Source organism: Gadus morhua, chromosome 21, assembly GCF_902167405.1.
Source record: "Gadus morhua chromosome 21, gadMor3.0, whole genome shotgun sequence".
In the NCBI taxonomy this organism is placed as follows: Eukaryota; Metazoa; Chordata; class Actinopteri; order Gadiformes; family Gadidae; genus Gadus; species Gadus morhua.
This window is the reverse complement of record NC_044068.1, coordinates 740,039-766,690: the sequence shown is the minus strand read 5'-3', so window position 1 is coordinate 766,690 and position 26,652 is coordinate 740,039. Positions and strand designations below refer to the sequence as shown.

Sequence of the window (26,652 nt, the reverse complement as noted above, 5' to 3'; positions counted from 1 at the left end):
ATTACATATATATTGTTATTTTGGAAACAGTACTGTACACATTTTTTAGTTTTATTTTTTATTCTTTGCGAAATGCCAGCAGATTTTGAAAACACACAACTCAAATGGTCCTACCCCCTCTCCTTCAATGCTGACTCTGACTCCACCCATTCCAAGTACATGGACGCGCAATCATGCACGAGCGAACACAGATGCGCGAGAGCGAGCCATTAGCTAGTTAGCTAGCTCCAGTAGCTACCGCAGGATAAGGAAGGGAGTGCAGTACGACCGTTTGATTGACGTACTTACTGTCCAATGCAACTCGGTGGCAATGGAAATCATTGGCTGGAGTTTTTCGAGCCCTGCCCGTTCCACAGATGATTGACTTCTTTAATTTTCATGTCAGTACTTCTAACTCAGTGGCTGTAAGTGGGTTATGATAAGGATTTCAAGTAATTTTGCAAAAATGGACAAAAAAGATAATTCCATACCCAACCTTTAAGTCTATATGTTTGAGTTGAGAAATAAACATTTTAAAATTATGAGCAATCTGTGTGCATTTTCCTTGATAACCAAGCAAGCAAACTCATGACACCATTTGTTTATTATATCGCAATCGCAAATCGCAATATTGTCCACAATAATCGCAATATGACTTTTTCACCAAATCGTGCAGCACTAGTTTACTCTACTAGCTAGGTCTACTCTCTACTAGCTAGGACTACTCTCTACTAGCTAGGTCTACTCTCTACTAGCTAGGTCTACTCTCTACTAGCTAGGTCTACTCTCTACTAGCTAGATCTACTAGCTAGGTCTACTCTCTACTAGCTAGATCTACTCTCTACTAGTTAGGTCTACTCTCTACTAGCTGGGTCTACTCTACTAGCTAGGTCTACTCTCTACTAGTTAGTTCTACTCTCTACTAGTTAGGTCTACTCTCTACTAGCTGGGTCTACTCTACTAGCTAGGTCTACTCTCTACTAGTTAAGTCTCATTATCACCCAGAGGTGAACCAACCAGCTGTCATGACCTCTCTCTCGCTCTCGCTCTCGCTCTCTCTCTCTCCCCCTCCCTCCTCTCCTGGTGTCCCTGTAGTGTTTCTGTGCGTCAGGACAGAAGAGTAGTACATGAGCAGAGGTAGTTTCCTTGGTTTGAGGGAACCCTGGCCTGCTGAGCGTACAGTAGAGACCACCATAGAGAGCCCTGCTGTTCCTGGATGTCTCCCCTCCTACTGTCACATCGAGGGGGCAGAACATAGACACCAATGTCTGTTTAATCTTTGTTAGCCTAGTTACCGGCCGTCCAACGACCTTTGACTCTCACTTCAAAAACAATCTATTGAGACATCACAAGAGGGCGGGGCCATCCAGCACGATGGATAGAGTATGATGGCTCAATATGAGGACGAGTTCTCCTCTCCATGTGGTCTGGTCCAGTAGCTCTGGACTGGAGATGAAGGGGGAATAGTTGCTCTTTCATCTCCTTAATGACACTCATCTTCTGCCTCCTCGTCCTTGTCTGAGTAAGAAAACAATGATTTCATGCAACATGCAAACGTCATTATTATTATCGCACGCTCTTGCCTCCAGTCCCCATTCACTCGCTCTCTCTCTCTCTCTCTCTCTCTCTCTCTCTCTCTCTCTCTCTCTCTCTCTCTCTCTCTCTCTCTCTCAGTCTCTCAGTCTCTCTCTCTCTCTCTCCGTCTCTCTCTCTCAGTCTCTCTCTCTCTCTCTCCGTCTCTCTCAGAGGGATTATATATATATTCTTGCCTGGTATTACTTCAGCTTTGCATGCAGCTGAACCTGTTCTTTATAATTCAGTGTCTCCCATCCCAGGCTCTGGCGTTCCTCACAGCACTAATAAAACATGAGGCTTATTGTTGTTCTCCGCATGTTAGCGGAAATATTGCTGACCAGCGCTGCGCTTTGAGATGTCTTACTTAATAATTGAATTAAAGACTGAATTAGTTTGTTCATCCGTAGTCACATTTAAGCGAAAATGAATGAATAATTCAATAACATCCGTAGTTTTCTGTGCCCAGATGTTCAGAATTTTTCTGTTTAATGTTCTGGATGTTTCTGGAGAATATTTTCAATGTTTCTATAGAATGTTGTCAATGTTTCTATAGAATGTTGTCAATGTTTCTATAGAATGTTCTCAATGTTTCTATAGAATGTTGTCGATGTTTCTATAGAATGTTGTCAATGTTTCTATAGAATGTTATCAATGTTTCTATAGAATGTTGTCAATGTTTCTATAGAATGTTGTCAATGTTTCTATAGAATGTTGTCAATGTTTCTATAGAATGTTGTCAATGTTTCTATAGAATGTTATCAATGTTTCTATAGAATGTTATCAATGTTTCTATAGAATGTTGTCAATGTTTCTATAGAATGTTGTCAATGTTTCTATAGAATGTTGTCAATGTTTCTATAGAATGTCGTCAATGTTTCTATAGAATGTCGTCAATGTTTCTATAGAATGTCGTCAATGTTTCTATAGAATGTTGTCAATGTTTATATAAAATGTTGTCAATGTTTATATAGAATATTCTCAATGTTTCAATAGAGTGTTGTCAATGTTTATATAGAATGTTCTCAATGTTTCTATAGAATGTTCTCAAAGTTTATATAGAATGTTCTCAATTATTCTATACAATGTTCTCAATCTTTTTATAGAATGTTGTCAATGTTTTTATAGAATGTTGTCAATTTTTTAATAGAATGTTCTCAATGTAACTATACAATGTTCATAATGTCTGCAGAATGTCCTGAATAATGCTATAGAATGTTTCTAGAATGTTCTTAATCTTTCATGAGGTCAAAAGCACGGTTTAGCCATGCAGGTTAAAGTGCATTTTCAGACGTATTATCATTAAGTGTGTGTGTGTGTGTGAGTGTGTTTGTGTTTATTTGAGTTTGTGTGTATATGTGGGGTTTGTGTGTGCGTGTGTGTTTGTGTGTGTGTGTCTGTACACATCTTTGTCCTTGGACATTTAGTTGCGCTCGCAGACATGTTATGATGTTTGCTGAAAATAGAATAGATTACCCAGCATGCCTTGTACCAGGAAGACAGTATCTAAACAGCTAATAATGGGTGTTTACTGACACCTCCTTGTCTCCTTGTCTCCTACAGAGAGAGAGGCTTCGCAATATTGAGCGCATCTGCAACCTGCTGAGAAAGGTAGGACGTCGCGCCTTTGGTCCTGGGTCCGTTGGACTGGTTAGGCTGGGCCTAATAGTGGCAGCCATGTTGGTTTGTGTGTTGTGTGTGTTTGTGTGTGTGTTTGTGTGTATGTAATTCATTAGATGTGCAATCTTGTGGCTGGAGGCAGTGATGCTGTGTTGCACGGCAACGGACCAAACAGTGTTCTCATTAAACCCCCCATCCCTATCTCCCTCCTTCTCTTCTCCCTCCTCTCTCTCTCTCTCTCCCTCTCCCTCTCCCTCTCTTTCTCTCTCTTTCTCTTTCGCTCTCTCTCTCTCTCTCTCTCTCTCTCTCTCTCTCTCTCTCTCTCTCTCTCTCTCTCTCTCTCTCTCTCTCTCTCTCTCTCTCTCTCTCTCTCTCTCTCTCTCTCTCTCTCTCTCTCTCTCTCTCTCTCTGTCTGCCTGTGGGGTTCAGTATTCTGGGATGCTGAGCTCTGCACGGCTGCCTGCATCCCGACTTTGGGGGTTCCTCGGTTTCCATGGCAACACCCTGACCGTGAGGTGCCAATCACCTCCATCAGCTTATATATACTGTGTGTGTGCGTGTGAACATACATGTGTACATGTGTGTGTACATGTGTGTGAGTGTATTTGTGTGAGAGAGAGAGAGAGAGAGAGAGAGAGAGAGAGAGAGAGAGAGAGAGAGAGAGAGAGAGAGAGAGAGAGAGAGAGAGAGAGAGAGAGAGAGAGAGAGAGAGAGAGAGAGAGAGAGAGAGAGAGAGAGAGAGAGAGAGAGAGAGAGTTTATCCAGCAGATTGAATATTCATAAGCTGCTTCATTACAGCCTCTATCAGCAGCAGGTCGGCTGCCTGCACCAACACAGCCTCACAACTCTTTAATCAAACGCTTTGCACCTTGCAGCGGGGGGGGGGGGAGGAGAAGGGAGGGAGGGGGAGGAGGAGCGGGAGCGTGGGGGAGAGGGAGGGGGGAGAGGGAGAGCGTTAGAGAAGGTGGAAGGAAGACACAGATAGCAATACATGTTGTATCATCCATCCATTCATCCATGGATTCATCTCTCATACATCACCCCTTCATCATCCCGCCATCCATCCAGCATCCATCCAAACTCTGGCATCATGTTTTACTGGCTGTTCTTTCTGCCTTGTCAAGGTGACACGAGCTCTAGCGTCAGCCAATCGGCTGAGAGCGAGAAGGAGGGGGCTGGGAGGGTTCCCTGGTGGTTGCCATGACGCCTACTGTTATTCTTCAAAGGGGAAAATGTACTTTTGAAATTCCAGTACAAAGAGTTACCCCCCTGCCTAACACACACTCACTCACTCACTCACTCACTCACTCACTCACTCACTCACTCACTCACTCACTCACTCGCTCACTCACTCGCTCATCCATTCATTCCACACCACACAAGCACACAAAACCACTCACACGCAAACACACTGACTCACTCACTCAGTACACTACACTGCAATCATCATAATGCACACAAACTCACACACTCACTGACACACAGATTGACTCAGGTTAAGCTCACGTGGATCAGTTGAATTCCCTGATGGAGACAGTTGAATGAGGCAGCGTCAGCATCGACTCCACCTGAGAAGGTTGTGAAACGGGAGTGGGTGAGATCGTTAGGAGGTCAGACCGATCTGTGTCATCATGTTGAAGTACTTAGCATGATGGTGTGCTCACTTCATTAGCATACTTAACAGGTTAAGGTCATGCTAATGCTCTGACATTCATGGTTCTTCCTCTGGATGGAAATGAGGTGTGTTACATAAACTGTGTTAGCCTTGGTGTTGGGCTACCTCCAGGTCTTCCCTCTGACGCTAGACTGCGCCAGGCTACAGATGTAGTTGGCTCTAGTCTGGTGATGTGGTGACGGTCACTGGATCCTATGAGCTGCTTGGTTCATCTCTGGGGGGGTCGGCTAGGCGGGGTCACCTGATAGGTCGATGCAGTCCTAACGCTGTGTAGGGGACGCACCGCGTGGGGACTGCAGGGTTGAATCTCACCTCCAAGGTTACAGAGTACAGAAATACAAATGATGTACTTGACATAACAGGTGAGATGTTACATACTTAATCATGATATCACAAGTGACAGATAGTTGTGATATCACACGATCATTGGATCGTGTGACCGGGGTTCTGTGACGTCTCAGGGATCATGTGATGTATAGTTATATACCTGATCATGTGACCAGGGTTCTGTGACGGCTCAGGGATCATGTGATCATGTGATGTATAGTTATATACCTGATCATGTGACCAGGGTTCTGTGACGTCTCAGGGATCATGTGATCATGTGATGTATAGTTATATACCTGATCATGTGACCAGGGTTCTGTGACGGCTCAGGGATCATGTGATCATGTGATGTATAGTTATATACCTGGTCATGTGATGTCTCTGGAGGGTGTGCTCTCTAAAGGTGGTAAATGTGTGTTATTACTCTTAGCTGGGCTTAATTGCCGCTGCCTTGTGCAGAGGTGAGGTGTGGGGGAGAGAGGGGAGACGGGGGAGGCTAGAGGAGGGGTGTGTGTGTGTGTGGGGGGGGGGGGGGGGGGTGTACTCAGTAATTGGCGCGTAAAAGAGAAATGAGAGCATCTAAAAGAAGCTGAGTTACAGTTAGCGTCTGGAGAGGCAATTACACTACACCCTGTTATATAAGGAGGGAGGGAGGGGGAGAGGGGAGGGGGGAGGGGGGAGGGGGGAGAGAAAGGAGGAGAGGAGGGGAGAGGAAGGAGGAGGGGAGGGGAGAGGAGAGGAAGGGAGGAGGGGAGAGGGGAGAGTGGAGGGGAAGAGAAAGGAGGAGAGGAGGGGAGAGGAAGGGAGGAGGGGAGAGAGGATGAGGGGAGTGAGGAGAAGGAGAGAGGGGAGAGTGGAGAGAGGATGAAGGAAGAGGAGAGGGGGGGAGAAGGAGAGAGAGGAGGAGAGAGGAGAGGGGGGGAGAAAGGAGAGAGAGGAGGAGAGAGGAGAGAGGAGGGGGGATGAGAGGAGAGAAAGGGAGAGTCGTAGGGTTTGGCAGGACTTGTAAGCAGGTGTTTCTGGGTCAATTCCCTGTGTCCTCAATCCATAATACTGATATTTACTGAACATTAATCATAATAAACTTGTATTTAATCATCCACATATTTCCCATCACAGCCCTAACCCATCAAACGTGTGTTTGAAGAGTAAAATCCCCCGTAGCATCTTCCCTCGCAGAGCTAAGGTTTACAAACTCTGCTGGAGTCTTCCTCGTTCTGCACAGCTGTTGATGAAGACCCCCCTGAGGGAGGATGAAGACGAACTGCTTCACAGGACGGGATCACCTGATTGGTCACGTGACCAGGATCAGCTGGGAGTCTTCAGGTTCTGGGGCTGACCCCCAGAGAGATGTAGTCCCCGCACACAGACACACACCCACAGACACACACACACAGCCACACATAGACACACACACATACACACACGCGCACAAACATCTGTACTCCCCAAACCCCGACACACAAACACAAACACACACATCTGTAGTCCCAGCTGAGACAAGCCCTGAGGGACTGCAGCCCCTACAGACACACACACATGTACGCACACGCACACACCCACACCCACACGCACACACCCACACCCACAGGGGGAGGGGAAAGCCATGCAAGCCAGGAGCTCTTAGTAGTTACGCATCTTGCTCAAGGGCACGAGGACACGCCAGCATCCAACCTGGATCTGTCCGGTAACCACGGCAATCTCCGGAGCCTGAGATAATCACCCTTCTCCTCTCTTCCTCCATCAGTCTTGCAATCTCTCTCTCCCTCCTTCTCTCTCTTGCTCACTATCTCTGGCTCTAACCTACCTCTCTCTCTCTCTCTCTCTCTCTCTCTCTCTCTCTCTCTCTCTCTCTCTCTCTCTCTCTCTCTCTCTCTCTCTCTCTCTCTCTCTCTCTCTCTCTCTCTCTCTCTCTCTCTCTCTCTCTCTCTCTTAACCCCCCCTCTCCAACCCTTATCTCTCCCTCTCCTACCCCCTTCCCCTCTCTAACCATCTCTCTCTCCCTCTATACGATAGGGCCTACTGACATTCTGTCCCAGTTGGATCACCGTGTTTGTGTATGTGTTTGCGTCCATGCGTGCGCGCGTGTATAAGGACACGTGAATGTCTGATTCATGATCTAACATCTCCCAGTGCCAGGACGCAGTACATGCTGTTAGAGGAGCAGAGAAGTTGTCCAAGCTGCTTCTACCACCATGTTGGGCTAAATGCAGTCTACTCCCCGTTGGGCGAGCAGATAGTAAACTATGTATGAGCAACACGTTAGTATTTGTAGGTTGTGCGGGGGCGGGCCGCCTGTCGCAGCACACGGCGGAGAGCAGAGTCAGAGCAGGGACGTCAGCGCCTCCGTGTTCAGCTCGCACCCCTTATCTGTAGGGCTCTGGATCACGGCCCGGCCCTGGGAGACGAATGGACCCCTGAACCCCTGCTCCAGAACAGCTGCTCCCCTACATGGCAGTGGAGGCATGGGGGAATGAATGTGTGTGTGACTGGGTGAATGAATGTGTGTGTGACTGGGTGAATGAATGTGTGTGTGACTGGGTGAATGAATGTGTGTGTGACTGGGTGAATGAATGTGTGTGTGACTGGGTGAATGAATGTGTGTGTGACTGGGTGAATGAATGTGTGTGTGACTGGGTGAATGAATGTGTGTGTGTGTGACTGGGTGAATGAATGTGTGTGTGTGACTGGGTGAATGAATGGGTGTGTGACTGGGTGAATGAATGTGTGTGTGTGTGTGACTGGGTGAATGAATGTGTGTGTGACTGGGTGAATGAATGTGTGTGTGTGTGACTGGGTGAATGAATGTGTGTGTGTGTGTGACTGGGTGAAAGAATGTGTGTGTGACTGGGTGAATGAATGTGTGTGTGACTGGGGGAATTAATGTGTGTGTGACTGGGTGAATGAATGTGTGTGTGTGTGTGTGTGTGTGTGTGTGTGTGTGTGTGTGTGTGTGTGTGTGTGTGTGTGTGTGTGTGTGTGTGTGTGTGTGTGTGTGTGTGACTGGGTGAATGAATGTGTGTGTGACTGGGTGAATGTGTGTGTGTGTGTGTGTGTGTGTGACTGGGTGAATGAATGTGTGTGTGACTGGGTGAATGTGTGTGTGTGTGTGTGTGTGTGTGTGTGAATGGGTGAATGAATGTGTGTGTGTGTGACTGGGTGAATGTGTGTGTGTGACTGGGTGAATGTGTGTGTGTGTGACTGGGTGAATGAATGTGTGTGTGTGTGTGACTGGGTGAATGTGTGTGTGTGTGTGACTGGGTGAATGTGTGTGTGTGTGTGACTGGGTGAATGTGCGGCCCTGATTGCAACTGGTCCTCTAGCTTCTAGTCTTCTTCTGTTCTATGTTCTGTTCCAGCTGGTTCTAGCTGGTCTGCTCTGTGTTCTGTGTTCCAGCTGGTTCTAGCTGGTCTGCTCTGTGTTCTGTGTTCCAGCTGGTTCTAGCTGGTCTGCTCTGTGTTCTGTGTTCCAGCTGGTTCTAGCTGGTCTGCTCTGTGTTCTGTGTTCTCTAGCTGGTTCCAGCTGGTTCTAGCTGGTCTGCTCTGTGTTCTGTGTTCTGTGTTCTCTAGCTGGTTCCAGCTGGTTCTATCCGGTCTGCTCTGTGTTCTGTGTTCTCTAACTGGTTCCAGCTGGTTCTAGCCGGACTGCTCTGTGTTCTGTGTTCCAGCTGGTTCTCCCAGAGTACTCCATCCACGGTCTGTTCTGCATCATGTTCCTGTGCGCCCAGGAGTGGCTGACGGTCGGCCTGAACATCCCTCTGCTGTTCTACAACACCTGGAGGTAGCTACACACTGTACACACCACTACGCACTACACACAACACAACACTACACACTACACTGCACACAACACTACACACTACACTACACACAACACACTACACTACACACTACACTGCACACTACACTACACTGCACACAACACTACACACTACACTACACACACCACTGCACACTACACTACACACAACACTACACACTACACTGCACACAACACTACACTACACACTACACTACACACTACACTACACACTACACTACACACACCACTGTGCACTACACTACACACAACACTACACACTACACTGTACACTACACTGCACACTCTGACTACAGACTCTGCTAACTACACTACACTACACTACACACTAATCACTACACACAACACTCAGACTACAACCTTGTCCTCTACATACTCTGACTACACACACACTACACTACACACTCGGCCACTCGCCCAGAGTAGCAGATCGATGTATAGACCAAAGCGGTCTGGGCTGCAGGGCGGATAGTAGACCAGAGCAGTGGATAACAGACCTGAACTGCTGAAGAAGTTCACCACCTTCCTCCTGCTGCTGGAGTGTAATGATGACGACGATGGTGAGGTCAGGCCAGATGTTGCCACAGCAGGGCTCCTGCTCCAGTGTGTACTTTGTGTAGTTTCCTCGTGCACACAGCGTCTGTCTCCGAGCTCCCGGGTGTTGTGGTGCAGCTTTGGGGTTAGAGTAAAATAAAGTTAAATCCCTGAAAATAATCCACTTACCCACGGCCCCATTAACTTATGGACCCTACTGTCCACCCAGCACCCTACTGTCCCTCTGGTGACACCCAGCACCCATCAGATCTCCATCAGGGACCTACTTCCTGTCTGGTGGACCCACGTCCTGTCTGGTGGACCCACTTCCTGTCTGATGGACGCACTTCCTCTCTGGTGGACGCACTTCCTCTCTGGTGGACGCACTTCCTGTCTGGTGGACCCACGTCCTGTCTGGTGGCCCCACTTCCTGTCTGGTGGACCCACTTCCTGTCTGGTGGCCCTACTTCCTCTCTGGTGGCCCCACTTCCTGTCTGGTGGACCTACTTCCTGTCTGGTGGATGCACTTCCTGTCTGGTGGACCCGCTTCCTGTCTGGGACTCGGCTGTTTTCCATAAATTACCAAAGCTGTGAATTCTTCTCAGGCGAAACAAGTTCTTTCAAAATAACTCTCCCACTTTATCTCACCCAGTGGGGGTTTGGGCTGTTTCTCTCTTGATTACTTCACAGAAAATATGTCTTCGAAGAACACAGATGGCGGCGTGTATATATATATATATATATATATATATATATATATATATGTGTGTGTGTGTGTGAATCTGTGATACCGTTCACAGAGCAACCCATTTACCTCTGGGCTCAGAATGGAGCACATTGATTTGATCCGAGATGAGGCTAGACTGATGCTCTGAATCGCCTCCTCTTCCAGGGAAATCCCACGAGTTGTTAGGAATCAAACCACAAGTTCTATTGGAACACAGCCAAACTACAAGCCCTCCTCTGAGTTATATTGGAACACAGCCAAACTACAACTTACATCTGAGTTCTATTGGAACACAGCCCAACTACAACTTACATCTGAGTTATATTTGAACACAGCCGAACTACAAGCTCAGCTCTGAGTTGTATTGGACCCCAGCCCGACCCCAGTGGGCTGAGTGTGTAGCTCCTCCCCCTCTGCAGCCCGACCCCAGTGGGCTGAGTGTGTAGCTCCTCCCCCTCTGCAGCCCGACCCCAGTGGGCTGAGTGTGTAGCTCCTCCCCCTCTGCAGCCCGACCCCAGTGGGCTGAGTGTGTAGCTTCTCCCCCTCTGCAGCCCGACCCCAGTGGGCTGAGTTTGTAGTGTCTCTCCCTCTGCAGCCGGTACTTCCACAGCCCGACCGACACCAAGGAGCTCCTCTACGACCCGGCCTCGGTCATGAACGGGGACACCCTCAAGTTCTGCCTGAAGGAGGCCTGGTGCAAGCTGTCCTTCTTCGTCCTCTCCTTCTTCTACTATCTCTACTGGTGAGTCCCTTCCTGGGGGCGGGGCCAGCGGGGTCACGTGACCAGCGTGATAGCGTTGAGATCCGACGGCGGTTTGTGTCACGTGACGAGCGTCCGATTGGCCATAGAGAGGGCGGGAGGCTTTACGCTAGAGGAGACGACCTCACCGCCGAGCGAGCTGATTGGTTGAGGGGTGTAGACCGTGATGTCATCGCCTCTACCGTAAAACATCAAGAGATGAGGGAATTGGAGTGTACTGGATTATTGTTATCTGTAATGATCTGTACACTGTGTATTAAACCTAACATATCTCGGCCAGCGACAAAACAGTTTAGAAAGTTTTCGTGATTTCGATCATTCCGTATCCAGCTTGAGCTCATATTCAGCTCAATAGTGCGGTCCTTTGGTAGCTTCGTCTCAAAGTGAAGGAGGTCTGACAAACCGAACGACCTCACCTGTGGGTCTGCTCCTGGCGGGCGGGGCTCAGCCCAGGGTCCTCTCTGATGTGCTGATTGGTCGAAATCTAACAACAAAGTCTGTCCCAGGTGTATTACCAGACGTGCTAGGATGGACCAATTTTTAACCATCCATCAATTATTCATCAGTGTGCCGGTCCGTAAGAGATGTACTTAGCCAGCTAACACCTATCGTAAAGCTATCGACTCTTAGCTCAGATATAATAATAACATGTGCCATCATTTATTATGAGTAAGTTGGTAATTACCGTGTTGAAAACATAAATCTATCTTATTGATAGGCCTATTATTAATTCATAGGATGTATGTTTTCCTTATAATGTTGAAAATGAGTTTGTTTAGTGTGTTCTATTGCTGTCCTCATAACTTATTTCCCCGGTGAGTTCTCTCCATGTGTTCCCCATAGTGAGTTCTCTCCATGGGTTCACCATAGTGAATTCTTTCCTCATAACTTCTCCATGTGTTCACCAAACTGAGTTCTCTCTTCCTAACAAACTTATTCATGTGTTCACCATAGTCAACTCTCTCCTCAGAACTTCTCCATGTCTTCACCATAGTGAATTGTCTCCTGATAACTTCCTCATGTGTTCCCCATAGTGAGTTCTCTCCATGTGTTCACCATAGTGAGTTCTCTCCATGTGTTCACCATAGTGAGTTCACTTCCCATCACTTCTCCATATGTTCCCCATAGTGAGTTCAATCCTCCATATGTTCCCCATAGTGAGTTCAATCCTCCATATGTTCCCTATAGTGAGTTCCCTTCATATGTTCACCATAGTGAGTTCAATCCTCCATATGTTCACCATAGTGAGTTCAATCCTCCATATGTTCACCATAGTGAGTTCAATCCTCCATATGTTCACCATAGTGAGTTCAATCCTCCATATGTTCCCCATAGTGAGTTCAATCCTCCATATGTTCCCCATAGTGAGTTCACTTCCCATTACTTCTCCATTTGTTCAAAATAGTGAGTTCTTTCCCTTAAAACTAACTTCTCCATGTCTTCACCATAGTGAGTTATCTACTGGTGACTAACCATTCTCCATGTGGTCACCATAGTGAGTTCTATTGCTGTCCTCGTGACTAACTATTCTCCATGTGTTGCGTGATTGTTGCAGTGTTTGGAACCTGGATATTTCCCTGTAATAAGTCTTAAGGAAACATTAAAGGTACAATCCTTACTTATTTTTCTCTGCTCTTTTCACTGTCAGAAAATCTTAAAAATGATTCTCCGGATAATTCGGCGCACCGCATTTGTTTGTGTTGTCGCGTATAGCCCCCCCTGCCTTTGGTCCGTTACCAAGGATACCGTACGGTCACCACCGCGTAACCCTGGTGGATCTTCGGCCCGGCCCGGTAATGGGTCATGAGGGGCGGTTGGGGCTATATGGCTTAGAACCTCAACACATGGCGACCATAAGCTGTTGGAACCAACTCTGGGTCTCCTGTCCCCCGGATACGAGACGCCATGAAACCTCAAACTAAACCACAAATTGGAGTTTTTAAAACTGCTGACGAATGAGAATGGTTCTGGACTGAAGGATTGCAGCTTTAACATGGAGTTGGTCTTCTATGTGTGCGATCACGCTGAGGTTCCCCGTATCGGCACATTGTGTGGACCAGCAAACCCCGGCGGCGGTTTGGTGGTCCACGGGCCTGCTGAACATACGCCCACCCCAGCAGAACCACACAGGTAGCAAATCAACGTCATGACCGTGTATACATGCTGTCACTGAGATCACCGCCCGACCAGGTGGCGTAGCTCCTCAAGCAGACTATCTGTTCAAACGCTTTCCACCAGGCCGCCCAGAACAGTAAGTGTGAAGGGAGTCTTGTCTCCAGTCTCTTACACTCTCAGCCTTCAGAGAGACACACTCTAATGTAACGCACACAAGCCACTCTATACGCACACGAGGAGACCTTAGCTACCAGAGCTCGTTCTGCTGACCCTCCACTACCTCCACACCCCCGTCCTCCTCACCGGGCCGGCCCCGAGCTCCACCCCCTCCGTGTGTTGTGGAGCGGGTCTTCCTCATAGTCGTGCTTGGCGTGTTTCTGCTCCCGCTGTGGTGCGCTCTGTGCCCCACGCTGCTGACGTTGTTCCACCCATTCCTCTGCTTCTCCATCTCCATCTCCACCCGCTGGTGTAGCTCCTACTGGGCCGGTCCGGAGGGCTCGGACTCTGCCGGTGTCAGCAGCAGCAGTGAGTTCACCTCCTCAGACACCAGCACTGCCTCATCCACGCCTGGGCTTAGAAACGCTGGTGTTACACCGTGATACAGAGGGCAACTGGAAGAGGTTAATGGTACAGGTTACTGGTACTGGCCAGTTTACTCTAGAGACTGTGGTGACCACCGGGGGGTAGGGACCAGGTGAGCAAACAGTTGAGTGTAGTGATCAGTTGAGCGACCAGGTGAGTGTAGTGACCAGGTGAGTGTAATGACCAGGTGAGTGACCAGGTGAGTGTACTGACTAGGTGAGTGTAGTGAACAGGTGAGTGACCAGGTGTAGTGAGAAGGTGACTATAGTGACCAGGTGAGGGTAGTTACCAGGTGAGGGTAGTTACCAGGTGAGTAACCAGGTGAGGGTAGTTACCAGGGGAGTGACCAGGTGAGGGACCAGGTGAGTGATCAGGTGAATGTAGTAACAAGGTGAGTGACCAGGTGTAGTGACCAGATAACTATAGCTACCAGGTAACTATAGCGACCAGGTGAGTGACCAGGTGAGGATGGTAACCAGGTGAGTGACCAGGTGAGTGTAGTGACCAGGTGAGTGACCAGGTGAGTGACCAGGTGACTAAAGTGACCAGATGAGTGTATTGACCAGGTGAGTGTAGCGACCAGGTGAGGGACCAGCTGACAGACCAGATGAGTTTGGTGACCATGTGACTGCCCAGGTAAGGGTAGTTACCTGGTTCTTGTAGTGGACTGGCTGGGTCTTCTTTAACCATCTTCCACCCAAACGCCCTGAACATCTGTGCTCAGTGCTTGTGAAATGATCGTGAACCTGCCGCACGGGCTGTCGGGTTCTACCGAGAACCTCTCCCAGAGGCTGAGTCATCATGCGGGGAACAGACCAGAGCAGACGGTCACAGAGGCGTCGCCAGACCTGAGCACAACATCCTGAAATAATTAGGTGTTACACGATAACAGATTTCGTCCTGGAATTGCTTTGGTATCAAAGCAATATGCCAGTGAACACAGCCCAGATAGTGTAGTGGTGAGAGGTGATCTGGGACCAGGCTCCACTGACCTCGTAGCGAGCTGCCCTCCCCCTTCCTGCTCCACGACGCGCTGCTGTGCGGTACGAGGTCTCTGTGAGACTTCTGCTCTGCCGTCTGAAGCCCCCTTCAAACCCGTGTTCCTAGCATGACCCCCCCACCACTGCCTCCCCCTTAACACACACACACACACACCCACACAGACACATACACACGCACACTAACAAACACACACACCTGCGTGCACACACACACACACAGACACACACACACACACACAGACACGCACACACACACGCACCCACACACACACACACACACACATACACACGCACACTAACAAACACACACATGCACACATACACGTACACATACACACACAAACACACACACACACACACAGACACACACACGCACACACACACACACACACTATCAGCTCACACTGGGTATGAGTTGCAGGATGAAGCTGACGATCATTATGACAACGCCGTTAGCTCGGCTCATTAGCATGCCGGATCATTAAAGCTAATGAGCCATTCAGCTAGCAGCAGCTCTCCCTGCCATGCTAACGCCTAGCAACTCAACATGACGCCAACATGGGGAAGCATTAGTTATTACACATAGGAAATGTACCAAGATTTGAGCGAAGTCTTCCTCGTTGAGAAAGGGTGAGTAGAATAGGGTCATTTTCTGGTCCTTTTCTGAAAAGCTAAATACTAATGCAAACAGTGAATATTATATTCCATACATCTGCTTTATGCCCTACAATTCTTGTAAGATATTACTTAAACATATTTTTTATCCAAAATCATTTCAGATCTTTTCTTAATGTGTTTAGCGTGTGTGCGTTCTACGTAAACAACAGTTGAGTGAGCATAAAGGCAGTATTAATGTTTAGCGGGGTCTGACTTTAAGAAGGTTTAGGTTCTGTAATCTCCCCTAAGCCAACTCAGCTGTAAATCTGCTTAAGCCTGTTCATGTCCAGGATTGTTCAGAACAGGTTCTGCTGAAATCAAAACATCTCACTTATTCAGGAAAATTATATGTCTAAAAGATTGCCAGGGTTATCTCAATATCGAAATCCCAAAACAAACTAATTTGTGTATCAAATTATTTTGATACACACAAAGTTCACACACTGACTGTTTTGAATGCCGCCCAACCCGAATGCTGTATCTCCTGTAAATTATTGTTTAAAGGGGACCTATTATGCTTTTTCGACTTTTATGACCTATAAACGTTGTTATAATGATTGATAGTCATGTTTAACCATACTAAAGTGTCAAATAATGACGTACATTCATTTCAACGTATTCCCTGCTGACAGTCTGGGGTGGCTGTGCAGAGCGCTAAACACTCGGGACAACGTTTGCGATTCACTTGTTCACATTTCCGGGAAATCATCTACGTAGAGGCACTCCTGCCGCGCCCCCATATGCCTGGTCAAATCTGCCCGCGCGTGCGCTCCAAGGAAGGTAACCAATCACAACGGAGTTGGGTTGGCAGGAGGGGGGCGAGGGGGCGGAGAAGGACGAACCGAGCGTTGACAGAGAAGGCTGAAAGCGCCCAGATGAGAGGAAGATTTTCGTGAAAATCGACATAGTTTTTTGTGAATGGTTAAACATGACTATCAATCATTATAACAACGTTTATAGGTCATAAAAGTCGACAAAGCATAATAGGTCCCCTTTAAAAATAAAAAGTTTAAATCTTCTTTCTCTCTACTGGCTATGCAGTAATGAGGATGTGACCAATAAGAGAAGGAGAAGGGTTAAGATGGTACTGATGGAATTATTTTTCTCTTCTGTTTCAGTATGATCTACTCTCTGGTCACCTCTTAGCCAATCAACCGTCAGAACCTCTTAGCCAATCAGCTGTCGGGTCCAGGAGGGAGGAGGATGAAGGCACCTCCGGAGCCACTCTTCACCTTGACTGTTCCAGGGACTAAAGACTCTTTGGGAGGGACAGAGATCAAACTAACTATTTTTTTGCTGTGAAGCCAAATAACAATGAGCCAATGAGGAGGGGTTCGGCCCCGGCCCCGCCCCCTTTGCCCTCAGTGCGCTGGATATTAATTCTGCATATATCCTGTACATACTCAGCCAACTACTGTTTACAGCTGGACTGGTTGCTAGGAGAACACAACCACGTCAATCACTGCCGGGCCGATGTTTGTACCGCTAATTCGCCACCTCCTCCCGCTCCCGGAGCCTTCCGGAACGTTCAGCGCTACCGCGTCTGTAACTGTAGCAACAGCAGTCCCCCCCCCCCCCCCCCGGATGAAGGTCATTGGCCATGGTTGTCTCAGGCACAGCGCGATGAAGCACGTTCTGTTGCCGGGACGATTATACAGTTTGTTTGTACGATACGATTGTACGATTTGATTGGACGGTGCAATCGTATACAATGTGACGGTGATATCGTATAATACTATCTTAGGATCCGATTAAACGGAATGATTGGGCGGTACGACATAAGATCGTAGGAAACGAGCGCACAACACATTTGAATGGTACGATCACGATTGGTATTTTTACAATTCGGTCTAACGGCACGATCTACTAGTGCGATCGCCGCGTATCATTGGTCCGTACGATCGTACGATCTTCTAGTACAATCGTCCCGTATCATTGGTCCGTACGATCGTACTATCTTCTAGTGCAATCGTCCCGTATCATTGGTCCGTACGATCGTACTATCTTCTAGTGCAATCGTCCCGTATCATTGGTCCGTACGATCGTACTTTCTTCTAGTGCAATCGTCCCGTATCATTGGTCCGTACGATCGTACTATCTTCTAGTGCAATCGTCCCGTATCATTGGTCCGTACGATCGTACGATCTTCTAGTGCAATCGTCCCGTATCATTGGTCCGTACGATCGTACTATCTTCTAGTGCAATCGTCCCGTATCATTGGTCCGTACGATCGTACTATCTTCTAGTGCAATCGTCCCGTATCATTGGTCCGTACGATCGTACTTTCTTCTAGTGCAATCGTCCCGTATCATTGGTCCGTACGATCGTACTATCTTCTAGTGCAATCGTCCCGTATCATTGGTCCGTACGATCGTACTTTCTTCTAGTGCAATCGTCCCGTATCATTGGTCCGTACGATCGTACTATCTTCTAGTGCAATCGTCCCGTATCATTGGTCCGTACGATCGTACTATCTTCTAGTGCAATCGTCCCGTATCATTGGTCCGTACAATCGTACTATCTTCTAGTGCAATCGTCCCGTATCATTGGTCCGTAGGATCGTACTATCTTCTAGTACAATCGTCCCGTATCATTGGTCCGTACGATCGTACTTTCTTCTAGTGCAATCGTCCCGTATCATTGGTCCGTACGATCATACGATCCTCGGCAACAGAACCCATAACTCAGTCCCTCCTTCATCTCATGTAGAACAGTAATCGTAGCAACTCTAGAGTTGGTATCCAGGGATCAGACGGAGGAAACTGAACTGCGAGAGGAAGGCTTTGTAGCAGCGAGGTGAATGTTTTATTTCTTTCTTTACATTTCCTTCCATAGCACTTCCAGCCCATGGCCTGGTTGTTTTCTACGTGTGGACATGTGAACATTAACATGTGAATGGCTTTTGGTGACGCGTGTACTTTGGTGTATTCTTAAACAAAAAGCATTTCTTATCGAACTTGAAAAAAGCACATAGCAAAGTATTTCTCTGTGTTGTCTGGTGTTGTTCTGCAGTGAAACGTTTTTTTAATTACCAATCTGAAATACTGTCATATAGCTTAACATTTGGACATTTATATATGTTCACATGTTTATATATAGGTTTATATATATATATATATATATATATATATATATATATATATATATATATATATATAGATAAAACATTGTTTTTCTAGAGGAGGAGCACATGCTCTTTGCAAAGATAGCGTCTATCAAAAGTGTCAAGGATCTGGCTACGATAGGCTAGGCTAAAATTCGTTAGCCTAGCCTAGCCTATTGGAACAGGTGATGGTCTTCCAGCTCACTGACGCCCAGGAACCGTACCAGGGGAACTTTTCTATCTCCATAACTGACCAAAATATGTGAACTTGTTATATCTTTAGAATGACTTCCTTCATGTACAGTAGAATGACTTCCTTCATGTACAAACTATTCGTTGAGATGTTGACTGTTTGCGTTTTCTGCTCAATCCTAAAACGCGAATCAGTGTTACCAATCTGCAATAAAAAATGTATAACTCAAAAAAATAAATATGAATATACAAATATATATATATAAGTAAAATGAGATATGTCACGTAGGTTAAATCTGTCACTTTCTACCACTCTTAGAACGAAAGTGTAGCACATGCTGCCGATGCCTTTGAACCTCTGAAAGGCGGGCTGTTCGTCGGCACAATTCCTCTCTGATCTCGTATTATTCGGGACGAGAATCACGATGACACTAGAGGTGGACACACGGCCTAGCCCTCACCCTGACCCCGACACGCCCCCTGACACGCCCCCTTGACCCTGACACGCCCCCTGACCCAACACGCCCCCTGACCTCCGACCTGGGGGTCAGCTGCCCTGTAGCACCCACTGAGCTGGTTGGGATCCTGGCTCATGGGCCCGTCGGCAAAACGCACGCAGGGAGCAGAACTGATTTATGGAACATTCGAACTGGTGGAGTCTAACTGGTGGAGTCTAACTGGTGGAGTCTAACTGGTGGAGTCTAACTGGTGGAGTCTAACTGGTGGAGAGTAACTGGTAGAGTCTAACTGGTGGAGTCTAACTGGTGGAGTCTAACTGGTGGAGTCTGGAGTCTAACTGGTGGAGTCTAACTGGTAGAGAGTAACTGGTGGAGTCTGGAGTCTAACTGGTGGAGTCTAACTGGTGGAGTCTAACTGGGAAAGTCTAACTGGAAGAGTATAACTGGTAAAGTCTAACTGATAGTTACTCGGAGAGAGTAACTGGTAGAGTCTAACTGGTAGAGTTACTCGGAGAGAGTAACTGGAAGAGTCTAACTGGCAAAGAGTAACTGGTGAAGAGTAACTGGGAGAGAGTAACTGGGAGAGAGTAACTGCTATGGCGTTTAACTGGTAGAGACTTACTGGGAGTGATTCTAACTGGTAGAGTCTAACTGGTAGAGAGTAACTACGAGAGTCTTACTGGTGGAGAGTAACTGGTAGAGAGTAACTAGGAGAGTCTTACTGGTGGAGAGTAACTGGTAGAGAGTAACTAGGAGAGTCTTACTGGTGGAGAGTAACTGGTAGACTATCTTGTAGAGACTTACTGGTAGAATATTATGGTGATTGTCTCTAACCAACGCGCTTCCAGGTGTTCTGGTGTTTTGGTCTGTAATCAAATCAGTTCTGCTGTTTAACTTAATTAATATTTAAACAAAAAAATATTTTATATCTACTGTGTAACTGAGCTAAATTTACATATTCTTGTTTATGAAATAAAATATGATTGGTTAAAAAACCTTGTCTTTGTGACTTTATCCATCTCTGTATTTCTGAATATGCCGCTGTATCTCTCTCCATTACCCCTGGATCTCTCTGTATCATTTTGCTAGGTTGATAGTTCGATCCCCGGCTCCTCCTAGGAGCCGGGGATCGAACTATCAACCTAGCAAAATGATACAGAGAGTGCCGGGGTGTCCCTGAGCAAGACGCCTCACCCTGACTGCTGCGGACGAGCCGGCTGTCGCCCTGCGTGGCCGACTCCGCCGCCCGTCGGTGTGTGAATGTGTGCAGGAATGTGAGGCAATATTGTAAACAGCTTTGAGTGGCCTATGGCTAGAAAAGCGCTGTAAAAATGCAGCCCATTTAACATTTATGTTTACATCTAAATCTCTATCTGTGTCTGTAACTGTCATTCGGTCTCAGGTTCCCTTAGTGAACATTCATCCAGCACAATCTCCCTTGTCTCTCCGTGTTTCCCTTCAAAGTATCTTTAGCGTGCATTGTTTTGATCCCCGACAAATGGCATCAAAGCGATGCTTAAGCCTTGATATCAGACACTGCTGTCCCACGCCTCAGAGGTAAACTGGTTATTACATCTCTGCGTCAACAGCATGCCTCAACGGGATCCATGTCCACACATCTGGAGAGTACGCCATACTGCTGCCTCATGCTGGTACGAAACAACACCGCGACCGTTTAGAATCTATTTGTGCCGCGTGCTGATCAAAGGGGAGAAGAGCATGTTATGTAATAGTACGTGTGCGTCTAATATTAAGTGCCAAGAAGATCTCCCTCTGCGCCTCTGAACTGGGAGGACGTTTAACATGTGCTCCTCCTCGCCCACCGACCCACGCTGCTGCTGGTCGTGAGCCCCCACAGCCTCCCCTCCCCGGTGGGGGGCCCTCCCCACACCTCACCCTCCCCATGGGGGCCCCTCCCTCCACCTCCTCACCTCACCTCCCCATGGGGGCCCCTCCCTCCACCTCCTCACCTCGGCCTCCCCATGGGGGCCCCTCCCTCCACCTCCTCACCTCCCCATGGGGGCCCCTCCCTCCACCTCCTCACCTCGGCCTCCCCATGGGGGCCCCTCCCTCCACCTCCTCACCTCACCCTCCCTCCAGCTCCTCACCTCCCCATGGGGGCCCCTCCCTCCACCTCCAGCTCCTCACCTCCCCATGGGGGCCCCTCCCTCCACCTCCTCCCCTCCCTCCACCTCCACCCCTCCCGGTGGGGGCCCCTCCCTCCACCTCCTCACCTCCCCCTCCCCATGGGGGCCCCTCCCTCCACCTCCTCACCTCCCCCTCCCCATGGGGGCCCCTCCCTCCACCTCCTCACCTCCCCCTCCCCATGGGGGCCCCTCCCTCCACCTCCTCACCTCACCCTCCCTCCAGCTCCTCACCTCCCCATGGGGGCCCCTCCCTCCACCTCCTCACCTCGGCCTCCCCATGGGGGCCCCTCCCTCCACCTCCTCACCTCCCCATGGGGGCCCCTCCCCACACCTCCTCACCTCACCCTCCCTCCACCTCCTCACCTCACCCTCCCCATGGGGGCCCCTCCCCACACCTCCTCACCTCGGCCTCCCCATGGGGGCCCCTCCCTCCACCTCCTCACCTCACCTCCCCATGGGGGCCCCTCCCTCCACCTCCTCACCTCACCTCCCCATGGGGGCCCCTCCCTCCACCTCCTCCCCTCCCTCCACCTCCACCCCTCCCGGTGGGGGCCCTCCCTCCACTTCCGCCCCTCCCCACACCTCCTGGGACCAGCCTAGCGGTAGCTTCCTAGCGGGAGCTACCTAGTGTTAGCTACATATCGTTAGCGTCCTAGCGTCAGGGTCCTAGCGGGAGCCACCTAGTGTTAGCTTCCTATCGGTATCTTCCTAGCGGGACCAGCCTAGCGGTAGCTCCCTAGCGGGGCTACCTAGTGTTAGCGTGCTAGCGGTAGCTCCCTAGGGGGGCTACCTAGTGTTGGTTACATATCGTTAGCATCCTAGCGGGGCTACCTTGTGTTAGTGTCCTAGCGGTAGCTCCCTAGCGGGGCTACCTAGTGTTAGCGTCCTAGCGGTAGCTCCCTAGCGGGGCTACCTTGTGTTAGTGTCCTAGCGGTAGCTCCCTAGTGGGGCTACCTATTGTTAGCGTCATAGCGGGAGCTTCCTAGCAGGAGCTACCTAGTGTTAGCGTCCTAGCGGGAGCTTCCTAGCAGGAGCTACCTAGTGTTATGCTGCTATCCATTTGGTTGGTATGCCGGTATGTGCAAGTGGTAAGGGGCAAATCTCCCAGCTTTCTTGCGGCATTTCACTGAGGCACGCCCCCTATTGGTCGTAGTATCTCGTCGCTTTCAAAGTAGAGCGAGCAGAGCTGTACAACTCGCAAAGAAGATGGCTGCTCCCATAGTTAACTGGGGTTGAGATGCATTTTATTTGTATTTGTACCACGTTGGTGGTTTTAATGTCGTTGTTAAATCCTCTTACACACTCAATTTCATTGCTGCTTTAATCCGGTCACCAATGTTTGCATTGCACGGTCTTGCTTTGCGTGCAATTCAATGTAAAGTTGTGTTTTCAAGCTGATTTGTTAAAGAGGCTATGTTGCTAATGATGACTAGCGTGCTACTACTCCCCCCCCCGTGGCTCGACAGAAACACAAATGACAAAGTGGAAGGCTGGAGCACGGGAAATACGTCACGTTCTCGCTAAAGCTGATCGTTCGTACCGGCGTACCATCCTGGATAGCAGCATTAGCGTCCTAGCATTAGCGTCCCAGCGGGAGCGTCCTAGCGATAGCGTCCTAGCATTAGCGTCCCAGCGGGAGCGTCCTAGCGGGGATTTTGCTAGCGTTTTGTTTAGCAGGAGTCTGTTGATCCATGGCGCTGTGTGTTTTCGTGCGTGTGTGTGCGTGTGACAGACGTTTGTATAGTTGCGTGTGCGTGCGGGTTATCTCTGTTTTACACACTTTAGGCTGGGAGTTGTGGGGACCGGGGAGTCCTTGTTGGGGGGGTTCCATAGAGTGTGTGTTCTGCAGCCAATGGGAACGGCCGCCAACACATTCAAACACTGAACTAATCTGCTTTTACTGGAACACAAACACACAGCTTTGGGTGGAACACAAACCCTGCCAACGACCGCAGAACAATCAGTCTCCTCTGATTGGTTACGGCCGGACTCGGTTTAATTTAATAAGATGGATTTGAGTGTCATTGCAGTATGTGAGATAAAACTTTAACACAGAATATGTGTCCCTATAGTAAGTTTAAACACAACGTGAGTGGTAGAAAAGTAAATGTTAACATTATCGACTATTTAAACTACACATTATTATATACTATACACAATTAACTTACTCAAGGGTTGAGGATCAAACTGAAGAACCGCCAGCTAAGATTCCCAAATGTTTTGTACTAAAGTAAATGAGGGATTTGACTCAGAACACCATTAAACTCCACGGAGATCACCACGCCCGGTGAGCGTGTTGGTGTGTGCTAAGTATCGACGTGGGAGATCATCTTTCCGCTGCGGGGTGGAGAAGAAGAAGGCAGCACGCTTCACTCCTGCGTGGGCGTCTCTTCTGGGACCATCACGCAGCGACGTGCCAAGAACCTCTTTAAACCGAGTCGGGATGATGAGACGTGATGATGCTCACAGCCTTGTGTAGGTTCCCTGGTGTTGGGAGAGCTTTCTCCTTCAGTGGGTGTTCGTGGCTCTGCAGCACGCTGAGAACTTTAAACAGCGGAGGCCACCCAAGAGACACATGACTCGTCCTCCTCTCTTTATATTTAGGCTGCGTCTGATCGTTCTAAAATCAGAAACTCGCGATGCTCCTCAGATGTTGCGACGCCTCCTCTGTGGGGAGAGAGGAGGGGAAGGAGGAGGTGCTGATTCACGGCTCTTCAGAAGTAAAACCGATGCAGAGTGGGATCACTCCTACGTCTCCCAGAACCCACCCTGCTCCAGGAGACCGGACCTTCACACGCTTTGAGGTATCTTCTGCAGTGTTCTCCGCTCCAATCCGCCCATGAAGGCTAGCGAAGGTTACAGTTTGCTTCTTTACACATAATACTGGAGGTTTACCCCGCAGAGAGCGACACTCTGCCAACGCCTGCAGAGAACATCGACGTCTGTGAGTCATACGCCCTGGACCGGAAGGAACCATTAGAGACCAGAGAGACTGGAGAGACCAGGAGTGACCTGGAGAGACCAGGAGGGACCAGGAGAGACCAGGAGGGACCAGGAGGGACCAGGAGAGACCAGGAGAGACCAGGAGTGACCTGGAGAGACCAGGAGGGACCAGGAGAGACCAGGAGGGACCAGGAGAGACCGGAGAGACCGGAGAGACCAGGAGGGACAAGGAGAGACCAGGAGGGACCAGGAGGGACCAGTAGAGACCAGGGGGACCGGGAGGGACCGGGAGAGACCGGGAGAGACCAGGAGAGACCAAGAGAGACCAAGAGAGACCAAGAGAGACCAGGAGAGACCAGGAGAGACCAGGAGAGACCAAGAGAGACCAAGAGAGACCAAGAGAGACCAAGAGAGACCAGGAGAGACCAGGGGAGACCAGGGGAGACCAGGGGGACCAGGGGGTCTGTCTGGGCTCCTCGTCCTGGACCAGTATTCCTCCTCCCTCTCCCCCTCCTCCCCCCTCCCCCCTCCTCCTCCCCCTCCCCTCCTCCTCCTCCCCTCCCCCTCCTCCTCCTCCCCTCTCCTCCTCTCTCCTCCTCCTCTCCTCCCCCCTCTCCCCCTCTTCCCCCTCTCCTCTCCTCCTCCCTCCCCCCCTCCTCCTCCCCCTCCCCCTCCTCCTCCCTCTCCCCCTCCCCCTCCTCCTCCTCCCCTCTCCTCCTCTCTCCTCCTCCTCCTCCTCCTCTCCTCCCCCTCTCCCCCTCCTCCCCCTCTCCTCTCCTCCTCCTCCTCCTCCCCCTGTTCCAGTGGGTTGATGGGAGGGGTTCCACAGACTAAGTGCTCTGTATCCTGATATGAGATCAGATATCATGAGTCAGTGGGCGGTCAGCAGTGACTGCAGGTGAGCGTTAATAATTAACACTCTCACTGCCTGTCTGTCTGCCTGTCTGTCTGCCTGTCTGTCTCACTCCAGGTGGCTTCATGTTGTGTTCACCGGGCTGGAGCGATAGAGAGACACAGGGGGAGATGGAGTAGGGGCGTATCGACGACTCAACCGAGGGCCGATCAATCCTTTATACCCAATCAATCCAGGTGCTCTCATTCAGGTCCTCAGTCATTGTTTCTGTAACTCAAACTGCTTCTTAGAAACCGTGTGTGTCTGTGTGTGTGTGTGTGTGTGTGTGTGTGTGTCTGTTTGTGTGTGTGTGCGTGTGTGTGTCTTAATATCCATACATGGATTTCAACGCTTAAAAAGTGAATTGTTCGTGTTCTCAATGGCAGCATTTTCAACATCCCATAATAACGATTGATGTCCATGTGTTCCACTTTGGTTTCCATGGAGACTGCATTACACTGCGTGGTTCCGTAGGGGAGGTCTCTTTGCCCTCCTACCATGCCCCCCCCACCCAGCCACCATGCACACACACACACACACACACACACACACACACACACACACACACACACACACACACACACACACACACACACACACACACACACACACACTCTTGATATTCAAATAAACCAACAGATGCGTGCCCAGGGGCATTAATACATCAATATATTTATACTCTTTATAGATTCACACAAACAAACATACATGACCTCCATGAGCCTGCATCTGCGACCATGTGATGTGTGTGTGTGTGTGTGTGTGTGTGTGTGTGTGTGTGTGTGTGTGTGTGTGTGTGTGTGTGTGTGTGTGTGTGTGTGTGATCTCAGCTGCCTCCCAACCAAATGTTAGATGTGTAGCATCTCGTTCAAAGGTGGCAGAGAGAGAGAGGTGCACCCTGGGTAATCGATCTGTCTACTGTTCACCCTACAGGAGAACAGAGGATACTGTTAAAGACACAATATATATAGAGATGGAACGGAAGGATGACCGTTCTCTCTCTCTCTCTCTCTCTCTCTCTCTCTCTCTCTCTGTGTCTGTCTCTCTCTCTCTCTCTCTCTCTCTGTCTCTCTCTCTCTCTCTCTCTCTCTCTCTCTCTCTCTCTCTCTCTCTCTCTCTCTCTTTCTCTCTCTCTCTCTCTCTCTCTCTCTCTCTCTCTCTCTCTCTCTCTGTCTTATCCTCCCTGGGGCGATGGTTAGCCCCGCTTCTAACACACACACTCCATGTTCTCGGCTATTTGAGGATCACAGGAGAGAATGAGTCACTGCTGAGAGAGAGAGAGAGAGAGAGAGAGAGAGAGAGAGAGAGAGAGAGAGAGAGAGAGAGAGAGAGAGAGAGAGAGAGAGAGAGAGAGAGAGAGAGAGAGAGAGAGAGAGAGAGAGAGAGAGAGAGAGAGAGAGAGAGAGAGAGAGAGAGAGAGGGAGAGGGAGGGAGAGAGAGAGAGAGAGAGAGAGAGAGAGAGAGAGAGAGTTTTATGCTATGTTACTTTCCTAGTATTCACTTAAAAACCGAAGTCCTATGTTTCCTATCTGATCCCTCCGTTATTTCT

At 49.1% G+C, this 26,652-nt stretch overlaps 1 protein-coding gene across 3 annotated transcripts in view; it reads left to right on the top strand.

The window, feature by feature from the left end:
- cnih3 (cornichon family AMPA receptor auxiliary protein 3) overlaps positions 1–20,123 on the top strand; it is a 30,700-nt gene extending 10,577 nt beyond the window's left edge. Inside the window, exons 3-8 of one of the 3 annotated variants that reach the window (XR_003974309.1) lie at positions 3,115–3,162; positions 8,841–8,953; positions 10,849–10,995; positions 12,569–12,619; positions 13,601–13,653; positions 16,487–20,123. Coding sequence is in view for 2 of the 3 variants with exons in the window: in XM_030345241.1 (XP_030201101.1) it covers positions 3,115–3,162; positions 8,841–8,953; positions 10,849–10,995; positions 13,601–13,653; positions 16,487–16,491 (366 nt within the window). In the remaining variant the exon portion in view is untranslated. The remainder of the gene's footprint in view (positions 1–3,114; positions 3,163–8,840; positions 8,954–10,848; positions 10,996–12,568; positions 12,620–13,600; positions 13,654–16,486) is intronic. The other 2 variants (XM_030345242.1, XM_030345241.1) reach the window with 2 other exon arrangements.
- Positions 20,124–26,652: the final 6,529 nt, after the last annotated feature.